Source organism: Pristis pectinata, chromosome 29 (assembly GCF_009764475.1).
Source record: "Pristis pectinata isolate sPriPec2 chromosome 29, sPriPec2.1.pri, whole genome shotgun sequence".
NCBI lineage: Eukaryota > Metazoa > Chordata > Chondrichthyes > Rhinopristiformes > Pristidae > Pristis > Pristis pectinata.
This window is the reverse complement of record NC_067433.1, coordinates 13,821,374-13,834,946: the sequence shown is the minus strand read 5'-3', so window position 1 is coordinate 13,834,946 and position 13,573 is coordinate 13,821,374. Positions and strand designations below refer to the sequence as shown.

Below are 13,573 nucleotides of genomic sequence, written 5' to 3'. Positions count from 1 at the left end.
GGCTGCAAACCAGATAAACACCCTCACTGTTAAGGGTCATGCTGTTGGTAGGAGACAACAGGTTGAAGGTCAACAAAAGTCCTCTTAAAGAGATTGATGAGAAAATAGAAACATGGCAAAGTAATGAGCTTCATCAAATCCCCAGAAAAGAAATCCAATTCTTTAGATTTCCATAGGTTTGAACAGAAAACATGGTTTACAGCCACCTTTGTCTCCATAACCAACAGGAAATTCGCAGGTTTTCTCCCTAAAATACATATTGAGACAACAGTGTGTTTGTTCCTTGCATAACTGCCCTGATGTGGAAATGAAGGAGGTGTTTTCTGTTAGGTATCTTCAAGAAGTCTGTCGAGACACAAAGCATTGCAATGAGAGGGGTTGACCCGTGAGGTAACAACACATTGGCTTGACATTCTGCAGTTTCCCCACAGTTATTTCTGCTTTAATTCTGGCAATAGCCTGCAGTGGTGTGGCTTTGGAAACTTACAACCAAAGGCTTGAAAGTATGATGCCTATCTGGCATCTGTGTGGCACAGGGAGATCAAAAAGTAGGAAGGGAAATATTATTTTTGAAGAACAACTATTTATTAATTTTTTGAAATATTATGCTTTGTACATGATGAAATATTTATTTTAAAATTCAACTCTTCTCTTTCTCTCTCACTCACACACACACACACACACACACACACACACACACACACACACACACACACACACACACACACACACACACACACACACACGGACTTCACAAGTGCCAATAGGCTCCCAGTATCTTGCTCAAGACCACATTCTTCCTGTCTGAGACCCAACACAAGTCCCCCCCCCCCACAGACACACACACACACACACACACACACACACACACACACACACACACACACACACACACAAACACACACTATAGCCTTGGTCACTGGATGATGAATAAAGAACAAGTTCAGATACTAATTATGAATGTTACACCTCCTCCTTACAAAAACCACAAACTATTTATATCTTCCTTGGCTTGAACCACAACAGGCCGGACATTGGGGCTTACAGTACTTTAAAGTGAGAGTTAAATCTTATGGTCCTTTTTCACTAAGGAAAACAGCATTGCTGCTGACAGAACTGGCTGACGGTTTTAATTAAGAAAACATTGAATGTAAAACTGAGATCAATCATCAGTGGAACTAACTACAACGTGGAAGGGGCAATTTTATTCATTTTTCTTTCTAGATATGTATATCTTTGGCAAGGTCAGCGTTTATAATACATCCATAATTGCCCTTGAGAAGGTGGCAGTCAGAAACTTGTAGTCTTTCTGGTAAGGTGCTCACATATCACTATTGTGTAGGCAGATCCAGGGTCTTGACACAGCAACAAAGAGGGACCACCAATATATTTCTAAGTTAGGACAGCGTTTGATTTGGAGGGGAATGTGCAGGTGGTGGTGTTCTCACATGATTGCTGCCCTTGTCTTTCTTGGTAGAAATTGCGGTTTTGAGAACTGCTTCACAGTAGCCTTGGCAAGTATCTGCAATGGAGTTTGTAAATGGTACACACTGCAGCCACTGTGCAGCAGTGGTGGTGCGAATGAATGTTTAGGATGCTAGATGGGATGCCAGTCAGGCAGCCAATTCGTCCAGAATGGAGTCAAACTTCGTGAGTATTGTTGGAGCTGTACAGATAGAGGATATTCCATTCCAACCCTGAATTGTGCCTTGCACTGAATGGAAAAGGTTTGGGGCACCAGGAGCTGACTCACAGCACCTCTGCTTCTCTCTTGTTGGAGACAGTTATTCCTCTCATTTTTGTGGCACTAATGTTACTTGTCACTAATCAGCCCATGTCCGAATGTTGTCGCAGTCTTGCTGCAAGCAGGTTTGGACTGCTTCACTTGCTGAAGAGCTGTAAGTGATATTGAACATTGTGCGGACATCTCAATCTTTGACCTTACGATGCAAGGAAAGTCTTTAGTGAAGCAACTGAAGATGATTGGGCCTTAGACACTGCCGTAAAGGACTAATGCCAATTTGACCTGGTTCAGATCTCTGATACGGTCCTTTTCACTAAAATTTTTTCCACCCACAGCTAAAATGCAAACTTATCATTTTCTACCTGATAATACTATTTACCAAGGAAATTCCAGCGGGAGCTTTCATGCATATATTACCTTAATGAAGCCAGAAGCTTTGCAGGGACTTTATCCAACAAGCTTTGTCAATGCCCAACATATAAGAAGGTTGGCAAAAGCTTGGTCAAAGAGGTAGGTCTCTAAAGGAGAAGATAGAGGTGGAAGGATTTAACGATTTAGCTTCAGAGCTTCAGGCTGAAAAAACACCTGCCAATCATATATTGATTAAAATCGGAGTGAGCAGGAAGTCAGGAGGTAGGTATCTCAAAGTGCATATCATGCCATCACAACAGTGTTTTGTCACCTGATGGGTCCCCACTGAGACCAACTGAAGTATCTCAAGATAGTGACATGGAATAGTACTTGATGGCACTGTTCTATTTTTGTCAATATTTACAGCACAGAAATAGTCCACTTGGCTTAATGTGTCCATGTCAGTTTTAATGTAGCATGTAAGCCTTCTTCCAATCTTCTTCATCTAACTAACACGTTAAAGCAATTTCCCATTAAGTGTATCTATGCTATTTGCCTCAATTGCTTGTGGTAATACGTTTCACTTCTTATTACCATTTGGGTAAAGAAATGTCTCCTGAATTCCCTGCTGGATTTGTAGTGACTGTCTTAAATTTACAATATTAAGTTCTGGTCTTGTCCACAAATGGAAATATCATCTCTACGAGTCCATTTTCTCAAACATTTCCATAATCATAAAGACCTGAGTACCAGGTCACCTCTCAGCTCAAGCAATTTAAACCATCCTCCTCATTAAAACTAAATGGTTCCACCCAAAGGTAAGAGCTTTTGCTCTCAACTGTAATGGCTTAAGATAGTGGGTAGGCAACCTAGTTATGCTTTGTAATTGGAAGAAAACTTACAGATTTCTGGAATCAGTAAACGTAAGCAAGGGAGTGGGTATGGAAACTGAACAGAGTACAAACAGAACAATGAAGTGTTTAAAGGAGTTGTTTCTCTTACAATAATATCTCTAATGACTGTTCTATTCATTTCAGGGCAAGTTGGATGCACTGTGGGTTCTCCTACGGAAAGGCTATGATCGGGTATCTGTGATGCGTCCTCGCCCTGGAGACAAGGTAAAGCATGATGTTGAATGTTTCCTAAAGAAAAACAGCAACGAAGCCTTCTGGGATGAAGGAACCCTTCTGAGAGTATGGCAGTCTGATTAGTGTGACATGTGTACATTTGTTAAAAGAACCCTTTTCCTCTGATTAGTCACTTCCATTTAAGACTGCAGAAAGTTGTTCCTGGCCAGCTGCTGCCAGAGCAAATTTGCTTAATCAACTTTGACTGTGGAAAGCAATGTAGCCACCTCAAACTCTCCTCTTGTCCAATAAATCAAGGAAATAGGAGCATTTTCAAAGAAAATATGGCAAGTGAACTGAAAACTTTTTCCCAATAGATGGAGGTTAGTATAATGATACTGGCTATACTGATTCCCAACAATCTGAGGAAATTATCAGGAATATTTTATCTTGTGACTTCCGACCTTCAAATAAACTGCAAAACCAACAGCTGAATTGTAAATGGCCACTGGTGTTTGCACCCCTTGTCACAGGGTCCAGCACCAATGTTGGGGCAGTATTGGATGGTGAGGGAAGGAAGTTGGGGGAGATAGAACTGAGAGGTCTGGGAGCAGCCAGAGAAAGAATGCAGTCAGTCAAGAGCAGCAGAAACGCCAGACTTTGATCCCTGGAGACTCATACAAGGATGGTTAGCAAGCATATTACTGTGCCTGCGTCTATAAGCTCACGAAGTTGGGGCAGGAAATGGTTCTGGTTTGTCATCAATCGGTTGTTGATGTCTGGTGGGCGAGTGTGGTCAGTGTCATCTGGTTGAAGATAATCATTTGCATTTCTATTGCTATCCATGGAACAAAACAAAAAAATTACCAGGAAAGAAAGGGAATAACAAAAATAAATTCCAAGAGATGTTGTAAACAGAGGGCAGTTGCGAAAGTATAGGAACTTTTAAAGTAAAGCAGTCATGTGAGTTTAGTGCTGACCGATGATGTAGAGAGAGAGGAAAACCACAGATGGTTTTCATTAGCTCAGCCAAGTGGAGCTGTGAGCAAGAACAGGTCCCAATGGTTATTTGCACAAAACAAAGCAATAATTGGCTCGCATCGCTTTTAATATCTAGAAACATATTTGCAAGTCCATCAATAGCCCAACCAACTGAGAGCTGGAAATGAAAAACATCAAATGAGTCAACAGTTGATGTGGAATTCTACCAAACAGTCTTGTCAAAATTCCTGACTTTCAATGACATTTTCCGCAGATCAATGGAAAAACCATCAGGGACATTGTTTTAAGATATTTGGTTTTCTTTTTTGCCCTTTCAGCTCCTTCCAGTTGCCCAGAAATGTTTAATTTTAATGAGGGGGCAGATTATACATCATGGATTCTTAAATGGTGATTTCTTTAACTTTAATTTTAGAATGGTTTTGAGTGAATGGTCGACTTCAAACGTTTTGAATAAAATTGAGTTGATCCTTGGTTCAGGCAAAGAAGTAAACATATAACCTGCACCTCAACCTCCTAATTCAATTGGGACATTCACTAGGTTGTTTAACATGAATTTTCATCTCTCCTAAATAGTAGGGAAAGGAATTGTGTAAAAGTGAGACCTGCCATGCCAAACAACACGTGGCATAATTTCAGTTCAGATCAACAGAACAAAAGCTGGCTGTGCTGTGGGAATACTGCATTGTCAGAGGTGCTATCTGTTAGATGAGATCAACAGTGGAATTTTTCCCAGTGTGCGGGGCCAATACATGTCTTATCCAGCCTCACGTTATCTGATCACATTCACAGTGCTGTTTGAGGAAAGGTTTCTTACCATCTACCCCATCTATGTCTCTCATAATTTTGTATACCTCTGTCAAGGTCCCTCTCTGCCTCCTCTGCTCCAAGGAAAACGCGGTCTATCCAGTCTCTCCTCATAACTGAAACATTCCATCCCAGGCAACATCCTGGTGAATCTTCTCTGCATCCTCTTCATTGCAAGTACATCCTTCCAATAGTGTGGTGATTAGAACTGCACACACTGTTCCAGCTGTAGCCTAACCAATGTTTTATAAAGTTGTACCAAGTCCTCCCTGCACTTAAGTTCCACGTCCAGGCTAATGAACACAAGCACCCCCCATGTGCCTTCTTCACCACCCTATCTACCTGTGCTGCCACCTTCAGGGATCTTTGGACTTGTACACCAAGGTCCCTTTGTTACTCAGTATCCCCCTGGATATTAGAACCCGCCAAATTACATCACCTCATACTTATCAGTATTAAATTACATCTGTTGTTGTCCTACCCAATTGACCAGCTGATTAATATCATTCTGTAGCCTAAAACTACCCTCATTATCAATAACACCACTACCAAATTTTGTCTCATCTACAAACTTATTAATTATGTATCCTACATTCACATCTGAGTTGGTAATGTATATAACAAACAGCATGCGTCCCAGTAACGGTCCTTGGGGTACACACTGGGCATAGGCTCCCAATCACAAAAGCAGTCCTCACCATCACCCTCTGTCTCCCATTACCAAGCTAATTTTGGATCGAATTTGTTAACTTGCCTTGAATCCCATAGGCTCTAACCTTCTCAACCAGCCTTCCACATGGGACCTTGTTAAAGGCCTTATGGAAGTCCACGTAACCCACATCAATTGCATTGCCCTCATCAATATCTATACTTACCTCTTCAAAAAACTCAACTAAATTTAGTCAGACAGGATCTCCCACTGACAAATCCATGCTGACTATCCCTGATCAATCCCTGCCTTTCAAAGTGTCGATTAATTCTGTCCAATATTTTTTCCAATAATTCCCCTACTGCTGACACTAAACTAACTAGCCAATAATTACCGGCCTTATCTCTGCTGCCCTTTCTGAAGAAAGGTGCCGCATTATACCATAACAAGTAATGCTTTTACAGGATTCTGGAGAGTATTGTGGACTCCTCTTATATGCAGGTTCCCATTGAATAACAGCTAACTTATTAAGCCTCATGTTACCATCATATGTTTCTCAGACTCATTCACATTGAGGATAACCTACTTCCCCTCTGACTTTGTGGCTTCTAAGGTGGCTAGTGAGGCCTTTATTGGGAATTGCAGACTCTTCCACAGATGGTGGCCCGGGGACAGAAAGGTGGGTAGTTGGAGAAGAGGGTTGATCTTTACACTGCTTACCTAGGGCCTCTGTTTTCTCCTGATGCTGGCCATGAGGTTCTTAATATCATTCCAAATGCTCCTCCTCCACTTTCAGCAGTCATGAGTCAAGAGATTCCCAAGAGTCAATGGGGATGTTGAATTTCTTCATAGAAGCCCTGAACACATCCTTGAATCTTTCTCTCTGCCCAGCAGCTTATCTCTTCCTGCGACAGTGTCTCTTTCAGATGTCTGGTGTCAGGCATGTGAACAATATGGCCTCCCAGTGTAGCTAACTGAGTGTAATAAGGGCCATGATGCTGGAGATGTTAGTCTGGGAGACGACACTGACACTTGTTCTTCCAAGGAATTTGAATGATTTTGGGAAGTTGGCATTGGTAGTCTTTTTTCAATGCCTGCTGTTGGTAGTCTTGGTCTCAGAAGAATGTAGGAGGACAGGGATTATGCTGCCTGGTAGACCGTGAGTTTTGTATCAGGTCACTTCCTATTCCAATAATCAATTAGCACTCAATTTAAAAGGAAGTTGCCTCTTTTTCTCAAAGTTTTGAGACCACATTGCCAAACACATCCTGGAAAATCCTCTGAAGCAACACCAGAACTCAAATTAGGAAAATACCACAAACAGATCTTGCCTATTGTCAGGGATGACTGAATTATGTTGTTGGTATAATATTTGGAGGTTTATCTATGTTGATGGTTTCTAACAAAATTATAAAGGATTGCAAAAATAGCAAGCTTCCAATTCTAACAGACAAAAAATACTGCTGATTTAGAAATATGAAATATAAAGTAAAAATGCTGGAAATATTCAGTGGGTCAGCAGTCTCTTTTGAATATCATGTTTAGGATCTTTGATCCTTCATCAGAACTGGAAACTGTGTCAGTTGTAGCATCTTTAATCAAGTGCAGGAAAAAGAAGAAATAACAAAATGGAAGTTCTATGATTAGAGCTACCAACTTTCTTTGGATCATTAGTGATTGATCAACCAAACTACAGTTAGGGCAGGATTCTGACCCAGTCTTCAGTCTGTATTAGGAACTGGCTCCATGCTGTGATTTCAAGCCTTGCTGGTGCTCTCATATTCATGCCACCCACTCACTTGTGATCTTCCACCACAGCACCTATCGGGGGGGGGGGGGGGGGGGGGGGTTATCTCCACATATAAACAGCCTTATCTTTGCATTGCTGTGGGTATACGACCCCCTCCAGTTCATCAACTGTCTAGTTCAGAGCCTGCACATTGATTCTCTGGGCTTGATCAATCATGAAATGAATATGCCCAAAGTGACAAATGGATGTATTTTCAGGGTTGATCTCAGTAGTCTCTGGGAGAGTTTATTTAACTTCAGGAAACTCCTGGGAATTTCTGGATGGTTAGGATGGGCAACTCTTTCCATGATGGGATGAAAGGCAGGAGTTATTAAATGAAGGATGGGTTGATGGTGTAAGGCAAAAGAGGGTGGGGATGGAACAGGTGAAGAAACAAAGAACTGGTATAGAGATGTAAAAGGCAACAGCAGAATCCTTACCTGACATGCCAATATAGTGATACAATTGCTTTGGAGGTAATCTCCCCACTTCCGTGGATGGGGCATGCATTGGGCTGGGCAAATGCTGTGTGGAAGTTCACAGAACGAGCATGTGGCATGCATGCAGGAGAGAGAGGTGGCCCTTACCACCAACAAGGCTGGAGGTCACAGCATGAAATCAATGTGAATTCAGTTGGTGGTTGCTGGTCAGTTATTAATGATCCAGGAAGATTTGGCACCCCTGTCTTCCTGTACTTGGTTAAAGATGTTACAACTGAACATTTCCAGTTCTGACAAAGAGTCAAAGATGTGAAACTTGACCCTTAAAAGATGCTGCCTATAAGGACAAGCTGAACTTAACTCTTCAATCCAGAAGATTTCAAAGTGTACAATCAAAAGACTAGTTTCTGTTCCTCAAGTTTGCCAAGCTTCAACTAACCACACAGCAGGCCAAGACTCGGGGAGTGGGATGAAGATTTAAAGTGATGGACAATCTCAATGTCACATTTGTGGACCCATGGGGAGGTTTTTCATATTGTTGTACATAATAACTAGAGAGAACATTTCCACTGTCTTCACAGAGGAAGGTTCCTCCCATGGACCCAAACAACTGAAGGGCAAAGTCTTCCTTTGTAAAACTGTAGTCAGCTCAAAACTTCTGTGACAATTTTTAAAAGGAGAAATGTGTGCTTTTAAGATGTAGGAAAGATTGGACTTGAAGCCAGAAATTTCTCCCATTCGAGTTTTGCAATGGGTCAGAGCGAGTCCAAGAGTGTGTCAGCACCCAGTCAGGGACACAGCACATGTGGCTATCTCCGCTTCTAGTGGATAAGTGGAAAAGCTCAGAAAGATGTGGAATTAAATAGTTAGCTGCATATTTATTGACGTGCTAGGAAATTTTGGGGGCTAGATGTAGGGCTGAGGGATGATTTCCTTCTGGCTAGAGGCACCATAGCAACAGATTTCTGCTATGTTGTCATAGCAAGGGAATGTTCCTAACAAAACCTTACTGAAACTGGATCCTGGCATATCATCATCAACAAGGAAAACATGGAGAAAGAAATTTTTCTTGGACTGGATAGCACATTTGAGATGGAATTAGGATTGATTTACAGACACATTAATGGTCCTACTGCAATCAAATTTGCTAAACTATTTGCAGTGCAACATGGCAAGATTATTTTGAGAGGCCACACTGAAGGAATCATGCCAAGCTTGGTGGTGGAATCACTGCATTGCGGTTACAACATAGGACATTTTTCACTGATAGCCTCCTCAAGGTATTTAATTTCTTCCGGTCAAGCACTGCTTAACATATTAATTTAAAATTCCTCTGGGACAAAATATATTGCAGTTGTCCGATTTATTATGGCTCCTGAATTCTGTCAAATGATTGGCCAACACAGCAGGGAATGGGTATCGGAGCTGGAAGTCTCCTGATCCGCATAGCTTAACTCCCAGTTCTGGCCCACTTGCAAGCTGAATGAGGGCTTTCAAGTCTGCCTTAAGTTTCTACCGAAGTTTCACTGGTCTGCTAATGTTATTCATGCATCCAAACCAACAATCTATCCAATTTCTATCTGTGTTCGTTCCTCGGACAGAATTCTGTGCCCAATTTTGATATCGTGGAATGGCAGAGAAGGCCATTCAGTCTATCATATCCTTTCTAGCTATTTAGATTCATGACACTGTTCAGCTGTCAGTTTATAGAACTGTAGCACATCAGTTGCCCAACCAGTCAAGGTTTTTACCTCCACCACCTTTTCAAGCAGTGAGATCCATTTTCCTCAATGCCTTGTCAAAGGAAAGTAGGTGCTTCCTGCTCACCTTGTTGAGACTTCTCATTTTGAGTAACATTGAGCTCTTAACAGAGAGCAGAAGAGGGCCATTAAAATAATTTTTGGTTTTAAAGTGCCAAATGGACTCAAGAGAAGCAGATTCAATGGAGAATTAATCAAAGTTTATAAAATAATGAAATCATTACACTGTGTTTCTGTATAAAAGACCTGCATTTGTAAAGCAACCTCCATAATGTTTCAAAGCACAGCTCAGTTGATTAGGTTTTTTTTATCTGCAATCACTGTTGTCATGAAAGAAACATAACAACTAATCTGCACAGGGCAAGATCCTCAAACAGCAATGTGATAATGAAGGGAAAATCTGTTTTACCAACATTGGTTGAAGGATACATTTTGGCCAGGACAATGTGAAGTCATTCTGTCAATTGAATAAGTTATGGAGGAGCAGTGAGCTCATGGTTATATTTCTTGTAAGAGCAGAATTAGATTGGATGTTGGTGAGTTTTTTTTTATTCCCAGAGAGTAGTGCATCTGTGGCACAGGCTGCTTGTTCAGTCATTGAAGACAGATGAACTTAACTCCTTCAAGAGAGTACTTAACCTGCTTCTAGCTGGGTCAGAAATCAGCTTGTACAAGTGGTTTCAAATGGTTCCCATTCCGTAATACAGTTCAAGGTTAACCTATTCCCCCGGACTACTTTCTAATTCCCTGTCCTAGAAATAGATGGCTCAGAAAGAGGCCATTCTGTCCATACTATCTGTAAGAGTGCAACTTTTTAGGTCTAGTCCCCATTCCCAACTATTGGTCGATTGTCCTTAAAGTTATGGAACATCAAGTGCTCATCCACCTAAGTTTTAAGTGTTAGAAGTATTTTCCTTTACCAGCAAGCATGTCCCAATCCCACCCCCCCCCCCACCCCTTTACTTCCCCCCACCCCACCCCCCAGCCATTTGGTTAAAGTCCCCAGTTCTCTACTTAAATCTGTGGCTCTCAGTTATTGACCTCTCTGCTCTGGGAAAATGGTCCTTCTGCTTTAGTTTGCCTTAATATTTTGTACATATTAACTCCTCTATTCTAAAGGATATCACCTCAGCCTAGCCAATCCCTCCTCATAACTAAACTTCTCCAGCCCAAGCAATATTTTCTGCACTTGCTTTAGTACAATCAACAAACATTCCAGATTATATTTTTAATTGATTGTGTTTCCCAGGATGTTAATTGGATATGGGTAGGTGGGAAATTCATGTTGTATGATGCAGGAAGCATTCCAAACATATGGAACAGACTGGATGGAGGAATGGACCTTTCCCTGTCCTTCATTTCATTATATTTGTACATCGCTTCCCACCTTCACTGATGTCCTCTGCCCCCTTACAAAGCCCTGGATGAGTGTTATATAAATAGGAACCTTTGTTCTTATTAGAGGGACAGACTGAGAGGATAAGTGATTGACATTTTGAGAGAAATGGATAGTGGGGATGTAAAAGAGTCTATTTAACTTGAGCTTTGAGTACAGAAGTTCATGATGTGCATAAACATTTAATGAACCCTCAGGGAAGATTTGAGTTGATATAAATCACAGAAGCTGTTTGGTTCATTGGCCCAGCGCCAGTTAAAGCTGTTGGGCTGAGAGCTATCCATTTGTAGCCCATTTCTCTGTTCTTCAACCATACTTTTCACATTTTTCCTTTTAAATTATCCAGTTCTCTTTGAAATGTTATAGTCCTTGCTTCAATCAGCACTGCTGGTAACAGTGCAAAAAACACCTAATTTCTATCTTGTTTATTTAACTTAGTTTGCTTCTAGTTTGAGAGTTAGTGGAAACAAGTTTTTAATGTACGCAAGGAGACACAAGAGACTGCAGATGCTGGAATCTAGAGCAACAATCTACTGGAGGAACTCAGCTGGTCGAGCAGCATCTGTGGGGGGGGGGGAGGAATTGTCAACATTTCCAGGCGATAAGTCAGGACTGGTGCAGGGTTTCAATCTGAAATGTTGGGCAATTCATTCCCCCCCCCCCCCCCCCCCCCCCACACACACAGATGCTGCTCGATCCACTGAGTTCCTCCAGCAGATTGTTTGTTTTAATGTACGTGGCTTATACCTTCTCAGAATGTTAGACATATCTCTTGGGTTCCTCTCTATTCAATGATGCCATTACCAGTTGTTAAGCCTTAATTGCCAGATCACAAGAATTATCTTCTATGTGCTCCAAAGTGTGAGGTCTGTAGAATGGGATTCCAAACAACACAGTTAGTACAATATTAATGAACAGAGTATTTAAAAGTAAAACTGGATTGAAGGGAAAAGAGACAAAAGGAGATGGTGAGAGAGAGTGCAAGAGCAATAAAGAAAGGAAGAGAAAGAATGAAAGAGAAAGAATTGGATTTATATATTGCCTTTTGCAAATTCATTACATTCCAAAGTGCTTTATAGTCAGTGAAGTACTTGTAATATGTCGACATTGTTGTCATGTAACATACAAGGCAACCACAGCACACTCCCACAAATGGCAATGTGATTATGACTGGATATCTCTCAATGCTGATTGGGGGATGCCACTGGATCTGCTCTTTCCTGAAAGAGCCTTGATCTAATGTTTCCTGGGAAAACCTTCCAGTCTCAATGTTTAAGCTGGAGTAGAGTTGAGTTAAAGGCAGTATAATATGGAAATCACTGTGCTGATAAAAAGTGGGAATCTTGAATAAAAGCAACTGGACAAGAACGCACTTTTAACTAGGCATTTGAGGTTGTTTCTTTAGGTAACAGGGCAGAATGGGAGCCTGCTATTAGAATCGCTTATCCGCAGCTGGAAATTATAGAGTGGGAGAAGTTTGCTCACCCTGCTCTGAGTCTGTTTGCAGCAGGGGAGTTTGTGATAATTAGGAGCAAATTAGCACTGCACAACCATTTTCCCTGATAGTCCTACTGATACAGTCTAACCTAATTGCCTAATCCAACCATCACTCCATACATTCATCCCTGAAGTAGTATTATCCTCAGGCAACCACTGGGACCTTTCCAGCACAGGACTCATTATAAATGTAGAGATGTTTTCTACCCTTCCAAATTGCAGAAGGGGAGCTATTTACATTTGGATTCAGAGCATATAAAACATTCAGTCTCTGATAGTTTTGGATAAAAGGCTATTATGGGCCACAATGCTCTTTGATGGAGATCCATATGATAAGCCAGATGTCCCCTCCATCTGCTGGTTTCCCTAAGGGAGACAGCTTCAACCCATCGCCTTGTGACCAAAGGTTAGCAGGAATAAGCAAACATCCTTGCTCAGAGAGGCAGAAAGGATGCACAGTGTAAAAGCACACCCAAGTACCACAAGTATGGTCTTCTTCCATTGTGTAATTGTACACATTGTTGAACAAAATAGATTCTCTCTTCTCCTCTGATTGATTCATTACCTGACCAGGAAGTGTTTAATATTGTGGGAAGAACAAATGGAAGACTTACATTCCTCACCACTGGCGTTCCTCATTGGCATAGTGTAGTGGTTAGAGTAACGCTTTACAGCACTAGCGACCCGGGTTCAATTCCGGCCACTGTCTGTAAGGAGTTTGTACGTTCTCCCCGTATCTGCATGGGTTTCCTCCGGGTGCTCCGGTTTCCTCCCACATTCCAAAAGACGTATGGGTTAGGAAGTTGTGGGCGTGCTATGTTGGCACCGGAAGCATGGCAACACTTGCGGGCTGCCCCCCAGAACACTCTACGCAAAAGATGTATTTCACTGTGTGTTTCGATGTACATGTGAATAATAAAGATAGCTTATCTTATTCCTTAAAAAAATCAGTTTGGCTCTGTTGGTCCTAATTTTGCCTGCAGATTAATAACAATGACGCTTTCATACAGTATCAAGGGAGCACTGCAATAACACAGAAACTGTGCTACATTCAAGGCAGTAAAATGATGCCCT

At 41.5% G+C, this 13,573-nt stretch overlaps 1 protein-coding gene across 1 annotated transcript in view; it reads left to right on the top strand.

Moving 5' to 3' along the window:
- Positions 1-13,573, top strand: part of LOC127584212 (anthrax toxin receptor 1-like) — a 170,313-nt gene that overhangs the window by 120,100 nt on the left and 36,640 nt on the right. The window contains exon 17 of the mRNA XM_052040818.1: positions 3,133-3,213. Within this exon, the coding sequence (XP_051896778.1) occupies positions 3,133-3,213 (81 nt within the window). The remainder of the gene's footprint in view (positions 1-3,132; positions 3,214-13,573) is intronic.